The 15,373-nt window shown below is 38.3% G+C and overlaps 1 protein-coding gene across 9 annotated transcripts in view; it reads left to right on the top strand.

Annotated features, from left to right (window-relative positions):
* DTNB (dystrobrevin beta) overlaps positions 1 to 15,373 on the top strand; it is a 203,981-nt gene that overhangs the window by 145,489 nt on the left and 43,119 nt on the right. For 7 of the 9 annotated variants that reach the window (XM_033124923.1, XM_033124921.1, XM_033124920.1 and 4 more), the window contains 2 exons: positions 6,149 to 6,238; positions 9,710 to 9,797. In XM_033124923.1, the coding sequence (XP_032980814.1) occupies positions 6,149 to 6,238; positions 9,710 to 9,797 (178 nt within the window). The remainder of the gene's footprint in view (positions 1 to 6,148; positions 6,239 to 9,709; positions 9,798 to 15,373) is intronic. The other 2 variants (XM_033124927.1, XM_033124928.1) reach the window with 1 other exon arrangement.

Below are 15,373 nucleotides of genomic sequence, written 5' to 3' on the forward strand. Positions count from 1 at the left end.
TGACCAGAGCAAGGGGAACTCTAACTCATTTAGGTGTTTTCCTGCCACTTTCCCTCCCTTCTCCTTCCCTGAGCTCCCCTACATGCTTGATCCTCTCAATTACATGTCAGCTTCTTCTCTACCTTTTTCACACAGCAGAGAATATAGCCCCAAGACCCACGTGTTCATATTTCATAACCTCACTACCCTACAAGGATTGCCCTTCTCTTAGTTCCAATTTGAAACTCCCAATGAAAGTTCTGTTTGGTCCATCTTGGATCCTGTTATCCACCCAAGGGTATTTTCTGTTTGGTGGCCCCAGCTAGAATGGGTGAGGGTCAATTCAACAAAATTGGGTCTTCAGTCTCTGGAGAGGTAGAGTACTAAGGAGATACATAGCTATAGGCTTATTTTTTGGGGTGGTTTCTAAAAAAAAAATTGTGTGTGTAAATACATTACATTGTGTCTCCATTTACCTAGCTTTGTTTCAGGAGACCCTTTTTCTCCCTGCCACCTCATTTTCATTTCTCTCAAGGGTTAAATAATGCTTTCTGTTCTGTTCAGTTTATGAAGATGTATTGTGTGAGATCATAACACCATCTTTGGGTGGTAACACCCAAAAGCCACTACTTCTGAATACTTACTAGTTGCTAGGAATACTAAGAAAAGGCAAAATATTATCAGTTAGAACTTTTTCACTTTAACACGTACTTCACAAGACGGAAAAGCAGTTTTTAAAGGCCAGACGATCTCACAGTAAAAATATTATTTCTGAGCTGAAAAAACATGGCCAAGTAAAGAGATTAGTTGCACTATAATAGTATTAAAGTGGCTTTTTAATAGTGCCAAGGTAAAGAGTTATCTTGTTATCTACAGAAGATAGTAGAATAACAGAAGCCCCTATCTGCTGTTTTTACACTGAGAACAACAGAGATGTTGAGAAAGGAGGCAAAGTGAAATTGGTCAAGCCAGAAACGATCCATTTGTGGACTCAGGCCATAATTCCCTCCCTTCCTGTGAAATGAGAAAAACAGAGCTTGGTTGAAAAGCCCAAATTAATGAGGAGTTCAGCATGGTCATGAAACAGCTAGCTTGTATGAATTCATGAGAATCTCTCCAAGGCAACACCAGAATTATCTTTTTTCCCCAATCTTTTTTTGAAAGACAAAAAAGCAGAGTAATTGAAAATTAACACATAATCTTACAGGACTGCAGGGTCCTCAGGGCTGGCAGATTTCCAAAGTCCATCTGATAGCCTGGGCAGGCCTCCAATTTTTAACTGCTTCTGGGTTGGGATTCAATTCCATTTCCATTCAAGCATTTAAGGTAAACCCTTCAGCAATGCTCACTCAGTTAGTATAAACAAAAACATTATACATATATATTTATATTTTACATATACAGTAATATATATGTTTTATTGTATCACAAAAAGAGTTTAAATCAAAAAGGGAATCTAGAAAAACAGGTTCAACTTTGAAGTGAGTAGAACGACATAACACCCTCACTCCAAACAAAATTGTGAGAAAATTGTTGGACACCTAAGTTGCTTATCTACTCTAGGCTGCTATGGTAATGCTCTTCATTTTGGTTTAGATCCCTGATTATCTGGCAAGCAACACTAGTTCTGAATAGCAGTCTTCATATAAGGCTAAAATGGTGTTTAATGAACTGATGCTTCTGTAGTAAATGTCTCCAATTTCTGTTCTGCCATTCGCTTTGGAACACACCCTGGTCAGACTTTCACTTCCTGTTACTCTGCCAAAACAATTTCTGTCCAGGAGACCATGCTTCCTCAGGGCTAATCCAATGTGGAATTCTCAGGACTTACCTTGCCTGATCTGTCAGGGGCATTTGACATAGAGGATCACTGTCTTCTACGTGAAGCACTTCTGCACTTGCCTCCAGGTATTGTGCTCTTCTGGTTTTCCTCCTATTCCTTCTAATTGTTCCATACTTCTTTGAACTCTAAATGTTAGTATACCAGAGGGACCACTTCCCTGTTCTATCTGTACTCACTCACTGTAGGTGATCCCATCAAAACTCATCGCTTTTAATACTATCTACATACTGATGACTTCCAAACTTACTTTTCTGGCCCAGCCTTTTTCCCTGAGCTCTAACCTCATATCCTCTTCATAATCAGTACCTTCACCTGGATATTTAATACACACAATTAGCGTGTTCCAAACCAAGTTCTATATCTTTCCCCACCAAGCCTTCTTCTCCCATAGTTTTCACCATCTCGGTTAAGGGCAATCCCATTCTCCTAGTTGCTCAGTCAGAATCCATGATTCTTCTCCCATCTAAACTGTCAGATTATTAGATCAGCTTTATCCAAAAACACCATCAAAGTCTGTCTGAGGTCTTGCTATTTCTTACCACTTCTACTGTTACTACTATTTTCCTAGCATCTCTTATCTCTCCTCTGGAATGCCTTCTAAGTAGATGCTTCTTCCCCTGCTCTCTGGTACTTTATCTTCCATAGAGCAAATGATCCTATTAAAATATAAGTTATATCATACCTCACCTCTGCTCAAAACCCTCCAATAACTTCTCATATTAGAGTAAAAGCTAAAGCCCTTACAATGGGCTACAAGGTTACATAGCAGTACTTCTCTGTCTGTCACAAAGAAGCAGTTTTGTTCTAATTTCTAGTTTGAAGTAGACAGATATTTTACAGAAATAGGACAAAAATGAGTTACTACAAAGAGAACTTCCACTCTGGTTATGAAGAAGTAACTGGCATCATGTTACCTCTAAACTACTAGAAAACTGGTCTGAATATAACAACTACTTTCAGAAATTAGACAGTAAGTAGGGCAAGATTGATCTCTGAGGGATGAGAAACAAATGAGCAAAGTGCTATGATTGTCCAGGCTTTCTGCCGAGAGGCATTTGCCAACTCCAGGCAGGATACCAGCAGAGCAAGGCAATATTGCTGAGAATAAGAACACAGAGATTGGAGTTCAGGGAAGCTGGAGTTTCCTGAGCAGATTACCAGAAAGGAGGAAGTGTGCTGAGAAAGAGCTCCATAAATCTGCATAGAGGACCCTTGAGGCTGAAAACTCAGTTGTCTTTGCATAGAATGAGTTTTCACAAGACCAGCAAAGAACTACTTGGGGAAGAACAGCTCTGGGGGAATTTGAAAGTGGAACAGCTACCTGAGCTCACATAGTTGCTTGAGTTTCAACCAACCAGAGTAGAGAGACATTGTTGAATGCTTGGGGCATGCAGTCAAGACCCCAGAAAGGCCATGCCTTAGGAGCAGGACAAAAATAGCCCTAGATAAAGGCTACTTTAGATTTGCACTAATGAAGCTTGAAAATAAGCCTCAAAACGATCAAGCTGCCCTCAAGTAAATTAACTGACTACCAGATTCTTTGGAGGAAAACATCAAAATCCAGACATTCAACAACATCATATTCAAAATTTCCATCATCCAGTAAAAAAATTAAAAGGCATTGGAAGAAGCAGGGAAGTATGACCTATAATAAGGAGAAAATTAGTCGATATAAACAGAGCTGGAAATAACAGACATGCAATTAGCAAATATGGACTTTAAAACAACATTGATAAATATAAAAAATATAAAGGAAAATATGAACACAATGAAGAGAAAAATGGAAGAAATAAAAAAGTGTAAATATAATTGTAACTTTCTCATATATATTTTACTTTAATAAAAGAATTTAAATAAACAAAATTTTTAGAGTAGAAAGAGATACTGCCTGATATGAAAAATTCAATGGATAGACTTAACAGATCAGAAATTGCAGAAGGAAAGTCCACTGAACTTAAAGACAGAGCCATACAAACTATCCAAAATGAATCACAGAGAGAAAAAAGGCTGAAAAATGAACAGAACCTCAGTGACCTGTGGGACAATGTCAAACAGTCTTAACAGAGAGGGAGAAAAAAAATATTTTTTTAATCAAAAAATTAATATTTTCAAATAAATTTTTACAAATTTGGCAAAAACCGTAAGCCCACAGATAAAAGAAGTTCAACAAACTGTAGGCAGGATAAACAGAAAACACTATGCCAAGGCACATTACAATCAAATTGCTGAAAACCAGCGATAAAGAGAACATATTAAAAGCAGCTAGAGAAAAAAAAGACGTTACTTACAGGGGAACAAAGATAAGATTTTTCAATGACTTCTCATTAAAAACAAGGCAAACTGGAAGAAAATGGGATACCATCTGAAAGTGCTGAGAGAATTTACTTTTCTTCTTTCTAAAATATATAAATTTACTAGCTTTATCCACTGAAAATGTCTAGAGGCATTGACAACCCGGGTACAATGAGCACCATCGAATCCTGACTGGTCTGTAAACACTCTTTCCCAGTAAAAGGAACCTGAAATCCTGGAAGAATAGTGGATTTCAAGTATGAGGCAGGATTTACACAAGATGAGACTGGGCATCTTATTGTGCCAAGCAAGGAAGCCAATAAGGTCTAATGGCTATGTCAGAAGAACATTGGAGCCTACTTGCAGGGGCTCCCGTTGGCCAAAGATAGGACAGTCTGAGCACCAAAAAGGTGATTGTAATGGATTGAGGCACATCAGGTGCATAAAAATCTATGAGTTCATAAAAGAAAAATCCTTGGTAACCGTTGGAGTTTGTTAGGGTACTAATTCACTGTTCTGAATTTTGTTAAATCATGAGAAATATCAACCATTTGTTTTACCTTTTCTGAATGAGCAATATTTCAAGATAAATAGAGGAAAGTGATAAATACAGGAAAGATGATAAAATTGGAAAAATCAACATTGTGCAGCCCCTAATGAAATAATGAATCTAGTCAAAAATCATCAGTAAATGCTAAAACATAAAGTGAAAAGTTGATGGGGGACTTTATAATGGAGAGGTGTAACCGATAACATCTGAATCCACCGATCAATATTTATATTCTATTGTTTGCCTCCTTTTTGATTTATAAGTACGTAATGTTACCTATGATTGGTTCTTGCCCCTTCTCAAAAACAAAACGAAAGCAAAGACTTTAATCAAGCACCTAGATCTAACCATGAGAAATAAAGAAACAAATTAAATGACACCACAATAAACAGTTAAATCCAGAGTGTAGAGTATCCTACAAAATAACCTGTTTTCTTCACAAATAAATGACATGAAAGAAACAGGGAAAAGGAAGAATTATTATAGATTAAAAACAGAAACATCAACCAAATACAGGTTTGTGGACCTCGTTTGGATCTTGATATTTAACTGTAAAAGGATTTTCTTTTTTTTTTTAAAGACTGAGGAGATTTTCAGATTGACTGAGTTATTAAATTTTTAATTAATTTTTTTAGGTGTGATAATGGCATTGAGATTATATGTAAATTAAGTATTCCCCTAGTGAAATAATAAATTGTCTGGGATTTGCTCTAACCACCCCTTACTGAACAAAATGCTGGGGAAAGAAAGAATAAAGTAGAAAAATGTTGATTTTTGTTGAAGTTTGGTGATGGTACATGAAGAGTAATCATTAGATCAGTCTCTATTTTGTGCATATTTTAACACTTCTGTGATAAAAAGTTTAAAAAAACAGATCGAGTGCTCCAGGACATTCCATATATCTGTGAGAGCACCTCACTCAATGTACAGTGTTGTCTTTCAATGAGATGCAATTCTAACAAGTTTGGTTTAAGTACCAATTGTATACGAGACAATAGAATGATGCTAAAGGCGATATCCTTATAGAAATAAAAAGGTTTAACTGGTATCATGAGGTAACACTGAAAATTCTTATGTGTAGACAAAAGCTATAAAAGCATTAGGGGGCCTAAGTAGGCCCTCTCTGCCTGTTTTCATGCCAGAGGGCATTCCTTAAAAGATATATCCATCCCAGAGCCCCGGAACCCGGACAAGACTGGTGGGCAAGGCTCCCTGGCCACCTACCTTGGTTTCTCTTCTCAAGGGCTGTAGTGTGAGGCGGCTAAAGTTGTCTCTTGAGGGACTGCTTTTGTGCAAAGGATTTGAGATGTATTCCCCCGATAGCCTAACACTGTTCCATTATGCATTGTGGTCTTTTGTTTTCCTTATTATGATTTATTATTATTTTCCTGTATGTCTTTGGAATTGGCCCCTTTTAATTCGTGTTCATTTCTCGCTCTGCATGTGTGTGTCGTGCTTGCTGTCTTTGCCTCCGCTGTTCCTAGGTTGCAGTATAGCCAGGACATGCGCAGTCCCTTGGCCGATGAGCATGCACTGATTGCCTCCTATGTGGCCCGTCTGCAGCACTGTGCACGGTCAGTGGAGGAGGAGCCGCAGCAGCGGGCGGCCCGCCAAGGGCTGAGCAGAGGGAGGGAGACTGTGCTCCCTGGTGTTGCCAGCTGGAAAAAGCTCTGCACATGGGGGATTTTCTTGAGAAGCTACCAGCTATGTTTGGCAGAGTTTAGATAATGGCTAGAACATTCGCTTCTAAAGGAGAAGGAGCCTCGACAAGCCCAGGCACTTAGCTAAACGTATAGTCAGAAATGGTCCTTTAAAGTGGAGCTCACTTCCTTCAAGTTCTACTTAGAGTGTGTAAACCACAGACAGAGATGCAGCCCCAAAGATGTACATTCGCAGAGGTGTTCGATGCAACCTCTTACTGTTCATTTTTGCCTAAATAATGAAATGTTTCGATTGACATTCAAAGCTTAGGGTCTATCAAACCACAGATAGCTCACTTTGTCTAATCTTTGATACCATCACCCTGTTACACCTTTCTGTGTTTTATCTTCATCTCTTCCCACAAATCTATCATTGTTGATTATTTAAACCAGTGGTTTTCAGCAGTGGTATTGGATCCCCTAAGGGACTTTTGCCAAGTACTGTATACCTCATCACATTATAACAATCACATGTATTGTGATAGCCCCACGTACCCCTTTCCCTGAAAACCACTGTTAATATGGGAATATGACTGATCCGTCAGTGGGTTCAGATGGAAAAACATTTGATAACCACTAACTACAACATTAACCTTTTAAAAGAGTTAATACCAAACAAAGTGCCCTTGTAGTCGGGAAGATCCAAAGCCACCTGCCCACTCCCTGCCAGCACCCACCACCATTCTGCAAGGAGAATGGCAGGTAGAGTTTAAATAATCTAAAGCCCTCCCAACCGATCTACATGGCAGCAAAGAAGAGCCACTATGCCAAACAACCTGAGATTCTTATTCTCAGCGAAAAAACACACCATAATTTATAAACTAAGCGCATAAGAGAGGCTGCAGCCTTAAATTTTGGTCTTAGTTTTGCCCATAACATGTCATGCTTTCATGGGAAGGTCATTCTTATTTCTCATAACAGAAGAATAAATGAATAATCAATGAGAAAAAATATATATTTGAGGACTCTTTAATATTATACTTCATACCGTTTCCCATAGTATTCCCAGTATGACTAAATAGCATGATAATTTTTAGGCATTTACCTGTCTCGAAAGCCTTAGAGAGACAGTGGGGTTCTCTTCCTTCCCAAATTTGTTTGGTAGCTTATCCTGTGGGAGGGAAGAAAGGGCCTGGTCATCATGCATTGTATCACAAGGAGTGAGTGTCTCCTCCAACAGATGAGTTCTATGCATGCTGTCCTTGCCCCTTAGTCTCTAGGAATAGCATTGTCCCATCCTTGGCAGGACAGCTTACTTATTATCAGAAAGGGCAATTGTCTGGGTGATTAAAAGTTTCCATGGTGAAAGGAGCAGCAGAATGTTGAACAGAGACTGCTACCTAATATTTCAGCCCAAGGAGATTTATGGCAGGTTTAGCCCAAGTTCTCAGGTCTTTAGCTTAGGGATTAGGCTCCCTGAGCAAGAATTGGTGGCCGGAAACCCTGGGAGAACATGAGGATTGGGTGAGTACTGCATCTCTTCTGGATTTATAGGCTACAGAACATAGCTTCATACTTCCTCCAAGAAGTCAGAAATTTCCTGGCTAATTCTGAAAATGAAAGTCAGCTCAAGCAGAACAATAAGAAACCTTTCTCATTTTGCTCCTAATTTTCATTGACCTTAAAACCTCTCTTCAACATAAAGTTCCAGTTTCTGGCTGGAAAGCATAGCCAATTGAAACAACCATGTCGTCTACACTCAGGTATAAATGAAAAACACTATTAACCTTCGAAGGGAGATGGAATATGATGGAGAAGGAGGAACTCTTGCACAGAGTAACCGACTGTATCCCTTGTCAAAAACAAAGATCAACCACTTGTGGCCCACTTCTTAGGCTGCCAGTCCTCCTATAATAGCATGTACTTGTATTGTTAAATGTTCATTTTTATTGTTGTTTATTAAAAGGTAAAGATAGTTCTCGTATATCAGACAAACACCTTTAAGGCACAAATATAGTTTGGCCCTGACCTTTGGGATCTTAACCTGAAGGTATTAAAAGGCAACTGATGGTAGCATGTTCTTACTACAACATTATCTTTTGAGAGGGTAATCATACATGCTGGGGACTGATGTTTGCACATCTAAAATTATAATATTCACAGGTGTCATAGGCAGAAAACTTAAAGCACATTTTTAAAAAAATCCATCCGAGAGGAAAGACTAAGAGTAAAGAATTAGCCAGAGATAGAAATACAGAAGGTGAAAATAATCTAGGAAAAATGCAGTTGATTCTATACATGAGAACATCAAATGGATCTCTATTGATGTAACTTTACCATTCCCAGATTCCCTTAAATAATTATAACAAGATTTGATGAATATTGAACTCATGTTTTGAAATTTTTTCATATTACTTATGATGTTGGTAAATTGTAATCAAGGGCTTTTAGAACTCCAAGAACCTATGGCCAAAGTAGAAGCAAGCCAAAGCAGCCATCTCTGGTCAGTCGTTATCATCACTGTTATTTTAAAGCATCTGCCAGGCTTAAAAAAAGAGAATTATATAGCTGTGGTCCTTATTAATCAAGGAGTGCCCTAATATGAATAAATGACAGTTGATGTAACATGCTACATTAAAGGAGCCAATTATTTCGTAATCAGTAAAAAGTTCATTGCATCACATCGACGCAGAACTGGCCTGCTACTCAAGAACACTTCTTTCATCTAGGTGTGGTATTATTTGATATCCACCTAGGTGAGTCTTTAAATTTTTAGAGCGCTGGTACTCTTGTTAAAAAGTAATGGACTCCGTTACTTCACTCCAGGATGGGCTATAGTTGTAGAACAAGCCTGGTAAAAGAAAAGAAATAGGCATTGAAAGGGGATGTTTGATACCAGGTCATCTTCTCCAGTTCTACTATGTATTGGACCTGTCTAAGCCTGGATTCCACAGTTTTGCCCAGCCAGTGTTAATTGTACTTTTTCTCAGCCCTCTGTATTTCGTGATGCTTTAGTTTTCTCTTGATCTTTTTGAATTCAAGACCTATGTCTAAAAGTCATGAGTTTGTAAAAACATTTGATTAGAAATCCCTCTCTCAGATTTTGGAAATACCCTGTCTTTTCTCGGCCCTTGCATTCAAAAATAAGTGCCCCCTTCTGATGGTGTAAGAGCAGTGGGGATATACTACTGAAGAGAAATGACACATGTGGCCTCATCATTTCTCCAAATCCTCTTTGTCTCAGAAGAGCATTAGTATTTATGACCCAGCCCTCCATTTCCTTTGTTACCATTCTTCATCATCTTTTTTTTTTTTTTAACAAGCTTTTCTCCCATCTTTCTAAGAGAGAAGCAAGAGTAGGAGATGTGTTAATAGACACTTGTTGAATTTTTATCTCCTTGGCAGCGTCCTGGACAGTCCTAGCCGACTGGATGAAGAACACCGGCTTATAGCTCGCTATGCTGCCCGCCTGGCTGCAGAGGCAGGAAACATGGTGAGTAAATAGACGATTCCAGGAGAGTAGCAGAAATTAGCATTACTTTAATATACAAGTGATAAGGTAACGGTAAACATGAAACTTAGGAAAATAAGTACCTCAGGGACTGGAGAGGAGTAGGTTTAGGGAAAGGATTACAGTGGCCGTCAATTTTATCTATAATGTCATCTTTCTTTAAAAAAATGAATCAAGAAAAGAAAATCAGAGTCAATTAGGTTCTTTAAAAAGATCAATAAAATTAATAAATCTCTAGAAATCCTGATCAAGGAACAGATAAAGAAAACACAAATTACCAATATCACAAATGAAAGAAGGGACATTGCTACAGATCCTATAGATATTATAAGGATGATAAGGAAATATTATGAGCAACTTTTTGCCAATGAATTTGACAACCTAGATGAAATAGACAAATGCCTTAAAAGACACAAATTAACAAAACTGACATAGGAATAAATAGAAAATCTAAATAGTCCTATATCTGTTAAAGAAATTGAATTCATAATTAACTTTCCACAAAGAAAACTCTAAGCTCAGATGGCTTAACTGTTAAACACTGTAATATGCTTACGGAAGGAATTATAACAATCTGACATAAACTATCAGAAAAGAGAGGAAGAAGGAACACTTTCCAAGTCATTTTATCAGGCCACTATAACCTGATAACCAAAACAATACAAGGAAGTTACAAGAAAAGAAAATTGATGGCCAAATTCTCTGCTGAAAATGGATGAAAAACTCCTTAACAATATATTAGCAAATTGAATCCGGCAAAATGTAAGAATATTCCAAGATCAAGTGAGATTTATTATAGGAATGCAAATGTTTTTAATGTACAAAAATCAGCCGATATAATTCACCATGTTAGCAGTTTAAAGAAGAAAATTATAAGATTATTTCAATAGATGTAGAAAAAGCATTTGACAAAATACTATACCCATTTATGATAAAACTTCTCAATATGCTAGGAGTAGAAGAAACTTTCTTCACCTGATAAAGAACATCTACAAAAAACCTACAGCTAATATTACACTTAAAGATTAAATTTTGGAATATTTTCCCAACCTAATATTGAGAACAAAATGAAGATGTCCATTTTTACCACCCCTATTCAAAATTGTACTGGAGGTCTGAACCAGTGCAACATAGCAAGAAGACAAGGGTGTACATATTGGAAAGGAAGACGTAAATCTGTCATTATTTGCAGATGACATGATTGTGTAGAGAAAGACCTATGGAAGCTACAAAAACACCACTAGAACAGATTCATGACTTTATAGCAGTATTGCAAGATAGAACACAGAGTCAATAATTGATTGTATTTCTATATACTAGCAGTGAACAATCAAAAAATTAAGTTTAGGAAAAATATGATTTTCCTAGAACATTAAAAAGCATCAAATGCAAGCAAAGAGTAACATGAAAGGAGGAATGATCTCAACTCAAAACAATAGACCATGTAAGCATTGACCAGGTAAAGAAAATGAAATGAGTGCCCACTGGGGAGTTTCAACATATGTAAAGGCCCTGAGGTGTTGGAGGTTTCAGGACCTAAAAGACCATTCCTGTGGCTGGCGTACAGAGAACAGTGCTGGAGTGAAATTAGGCTAGACAGACAGGCCAGATCTCAGGACCATATTCTACAAACACAGTATATTACAGAAATGTGTACCGATTTATGTTTACTTTTTCATAGGGAAATGGAGTTATGAAAGCTGACAGTGGAATCTTGCTTTGTTTCTTCCCCCCCAAAAGTAATTTCTTCCTTTAGATTTGTTTAGACTTAAGAATCTTTTCTTTGAAAAAATCTAATGGTAGGTCATACATCTGACTCTAACATTGTAACTCTAAAGGTTAGTGAAATAGAACAGAATAGGGGGAAAAAGTCTGGGGAAAATAAAAGTTCCATTTAATTTGTTAAACTTCGCACATGCTCTCAATCAGTCACAACTGTTAAGTTATTTTGTAAATTAAAATTTATAAATAAATTTGTTGAGATGGACAGCATTGTAGTTGAATTTTTTTTAATTAAGTATATTTAATGTCGTTATATAGTCTTGTTGACTTTACATAGTACTTTTAAGACGCTGTAAATAAAAGCTCCAAAGCCATTTGACCCTGAAAAGGAGGTCATAGTACTCCTTTACTGCAAACGAGATAAGTCTGTTTACACCTGCTAGTTTTTGATGCCAATTCTCTTATTCGTGTGAAAATGATAATTGTTAGAATGGTCCTGAGACTAAATACTGATATGGTCCCTTTCATCTTCCGGTTTATATTCCGAAGTGTAGTTATCTTATAAATATTGGACCTGTCAGGAAGGATGATTCTTCACTAGATTTCTGTCCAGAAAGCTTCTAATCCGCTAATCTCTCACTGATACAAGTGCTTTGTATAAAGTGGGTGTAGTGCTCAAAAGAATTTATTTATAGCCTGCCAGATAGGCTTTGTATTGATCTTTTTTGTTTTCCCCAAAACCTTCTTATTCCACAAAGACCATGAAATCATTTTAGCAGCCGGCGTCAGAGCCATCACGTCTCCCTAGGTGGCTCACGTGGGCACTGACACCTCTTCCAGCTGACCCTTGATGAAGGAAATTCTAGGTTGCTTAGATGAACCAGGAGAGCTGATTTGTTTTTCTGAGTACCTAAACCTCTTTAAAAAAAAAGAAAAAAGAAAACGAAAATACAGTGTGAGGTAAATCATAGTAATAACAGCAACTTCTCAGTTTCATCACAAACATCCCCAGCCTTAGATATAATCAGATGTTTGGGGTTTATTTTTAAAGTTTTTTTCTTCATGAAAAATTAACAACTCATATGGAAAAAGGAAGATGAAGGGAAGGGGAAACCACCATCATATTGTCATCCCATTTAACATTTACACAGTTTTGAAAAGCTTTTTTTTTTTTTTCAGACCAGTCTTAACCTTCACAGCCTCATGCTCCAGGCACGCACCATTCCAGAAATGACCTTATGGCTTCTTAGAATTATAGATCAACAGGCCCCACGTGGGGTTTTGACTCATTTAATAACTCAAAACGCCCATAAAATAGTAATTGTCAGACTTAGCTACCTAGTATAATCATGTGTGAAGCATTTAAAAAATACGTAGATCCGTGGCTTGGCCTCCGTCCTGCTGAATCAGAATCTCTGGATATCAGGTCTATTGATTTTTAGGTAAAAAAAGAAAATGTCCAGTCTTCTGATTTATAGCTAGCTTTGGAACTACTACCCTAAAAAACATTATTGGGTTTTTGAGAGACAAGAGAGAGATTGCTCCACCGCCCTCCGGTTCGTCTGAGATTGGGGCGGTGGGAGGACTACCCCCAGGAATCAAAGGAAGTCTAGCTGATACCAGGCTCATCTCTTTGGAACTCATCCTTGCCAGTTCATACAGATGGGAAGCCTCCAGTCTATTTTCAGGAAGCTACAAAAATCCATACTGCCAGATTCCAGTTTGCTGGCTCTCTCAGCTTTGGTTTTATAACATTTGCCTGTGTTTACTCAAAGGGGGTCTTGTTCCTTATCCCGTATTTTTCCTATGTAGCTCCATCTCATTAATGCTGATAGAGCTCTGTGAGATTACCTAAACCTAAGAGAATGCGAATGTAACAGAGGAAGTGATCCTCTTCACATCTCTTTTTGTAAATATTCCCATTTTACAGACAAGAAAATAAATGTATAGTAAAATAAAATAGCTCCAGGTTTACATAGTGAGTTCTAGCAAAACCTCGGCTTCCTAACTAGCCCACCTACTTCCATTCTTATCCCACTACATAAATGTTCCACTTAGTAGCCAAAGCAGTGTTGTTTGTAATAAACTTTATATCATAGAACAGTTTTAGATTTACAGAAAGATTGTGAAGCTAGTACAGAGTTTCCCTATAACCCATACTCAGGTTCCCCTGTTATTAACGTCTTATATCAACATGGCATATTTGTTGCAATTAATGAGCCAATATTGATACATCATTATTAATTAAAATCTATACTTTACACAGATTTCCTTAGATTTTTTACCTAGTACCCTTTTTCTGTTCCAGGATCCCATCTAGGATCCCACACTACATTTCATCATCCTGTCTCCTTACACTCTTCTTGGCTGTGATGGTTTCTCTGACTTGCCTTCTTCTTGATGTCCCTGACGGTTTTGAGGAATACTTGCCAAATATTGTAGAATGTCCCTTAATTGGGATTAGTCTTGATGTTTTTCTCATGATTAGACCGGGGTCCTGGGTTTTTGAGGAGGAAGATCCAAGTGCCATTTTTCTCACGTCAGAGTATTACCGTCACTTTTCCCTGTCGACGCTGACCTTGCTCACCTGGCTGAGGAAGTGTCTGTCAGGTTGTTCCAACGTAGTCACTCTTCCCCTCCCCGCTTTCCACCTGTCCTCCTTGGAAGGAAGTCACTGTGGACAAACTCTACTAAAGGAATGGGGAGTTAGGCCCCTTCGTGTGGGTGGAGTATGTACACACATTATTTGGACTTGATATTACGTGTCCCTGTTCAGAATCCTACGGTGGCTGCACACATATCCAGAACAGAACGGAAACTGGTGTTCAGGGCCCCGCACGATCCGCGCCCTGGCGTCATCTCCCCGTTCATTCCTACCCCTCTCAGCACCGCTCACTCACTCCATCAGTACTACCCTGAGCACACAACAGGCCCTTTGGCTGCCCCCCTCTTTCTGCCCAGCTCTCTGGTCCCTCATAACTTGCCCTCGTTCGTTTCCTCACTTCACTGAGTCTTGGAGAGCCCTTTCATAACACCTCATTTAAAGAGTCCCTTCTCAGTTCACTCTGTTTCATTACTTCATCACGTTTATCACAACTGACAATGTGTGTATATACACACACTTCTAGTTTCTTATTTCTCTCCTGGTGTAATGGATATAAGCTACATGAGGGTGGGGACTATATCTTAGCCACTAATGCATCCCTAGTTCTTAGAACAGGCTCAGGCACATAGTAGGCGCTCAGGAAATATTTGTTGGATAAATGAATGAACTAGTGAATTTTTGAAAGAAATCATCCTTAGGTCTCTTCTAGTTGAAGTATTCTATGTCTTTATGAACTAGTATTTCCCTTCCCGTCTTTATTCCCTTCAGTGTCCTGTAGGCATTTTAGGAAAGGATACCTGGCTTTTCTTTTATCAGGAGCACCATGGTATTTAAGATAGTAAATAAATCAAATCCTAAGTTTCTCTACTACGTAATGTACATTTAACTGTGTTTAAAATTTGACTGGCTGAGAAGCCCACATGGGACACTGAGCATTAGGACTCTCCCTGTGGCTATGTCTTCGTGCATGTTACTGCAGGGGGTACTGCTGCCTCAGGAGTTGAACCTTCCTCCATCCCCCACGTCTTTGTATTTCACAATGCTGCTTGGTGCCAAAGACTCTGCCTGGTGAGGAATCACTGCTGACAATGACATTTGAGTGCTGTGTTAACCTCCTCTTTGAAAGATGCCTCAGTAGTGCAGTCAGATGCTCAGAACTAACTGACAAGATTCTTTAGAAATTTCCACTGAAATACTAGGGGCTTTTTGTTTGTTTGTTTTCTATCCTATG

The sequence above is a fragment of the Rhinolophus ferrumequinum genome, chromosome 13 (assembly GCF_004115265.2).
Source record: "Rhinolophus ferrumequinum isolate MPI-CBG mRhiFer1 chromosome 13, mRhiFer1_v1.p, whole genome shotgun sequence".
Taxonomy (NCBI): Eukaryota; Metazoa; Chordata; class Mammalia; order Chiroptera; family Rhinolophidae; genus Rhinolophus; species Rhinolophus ferrumequinum.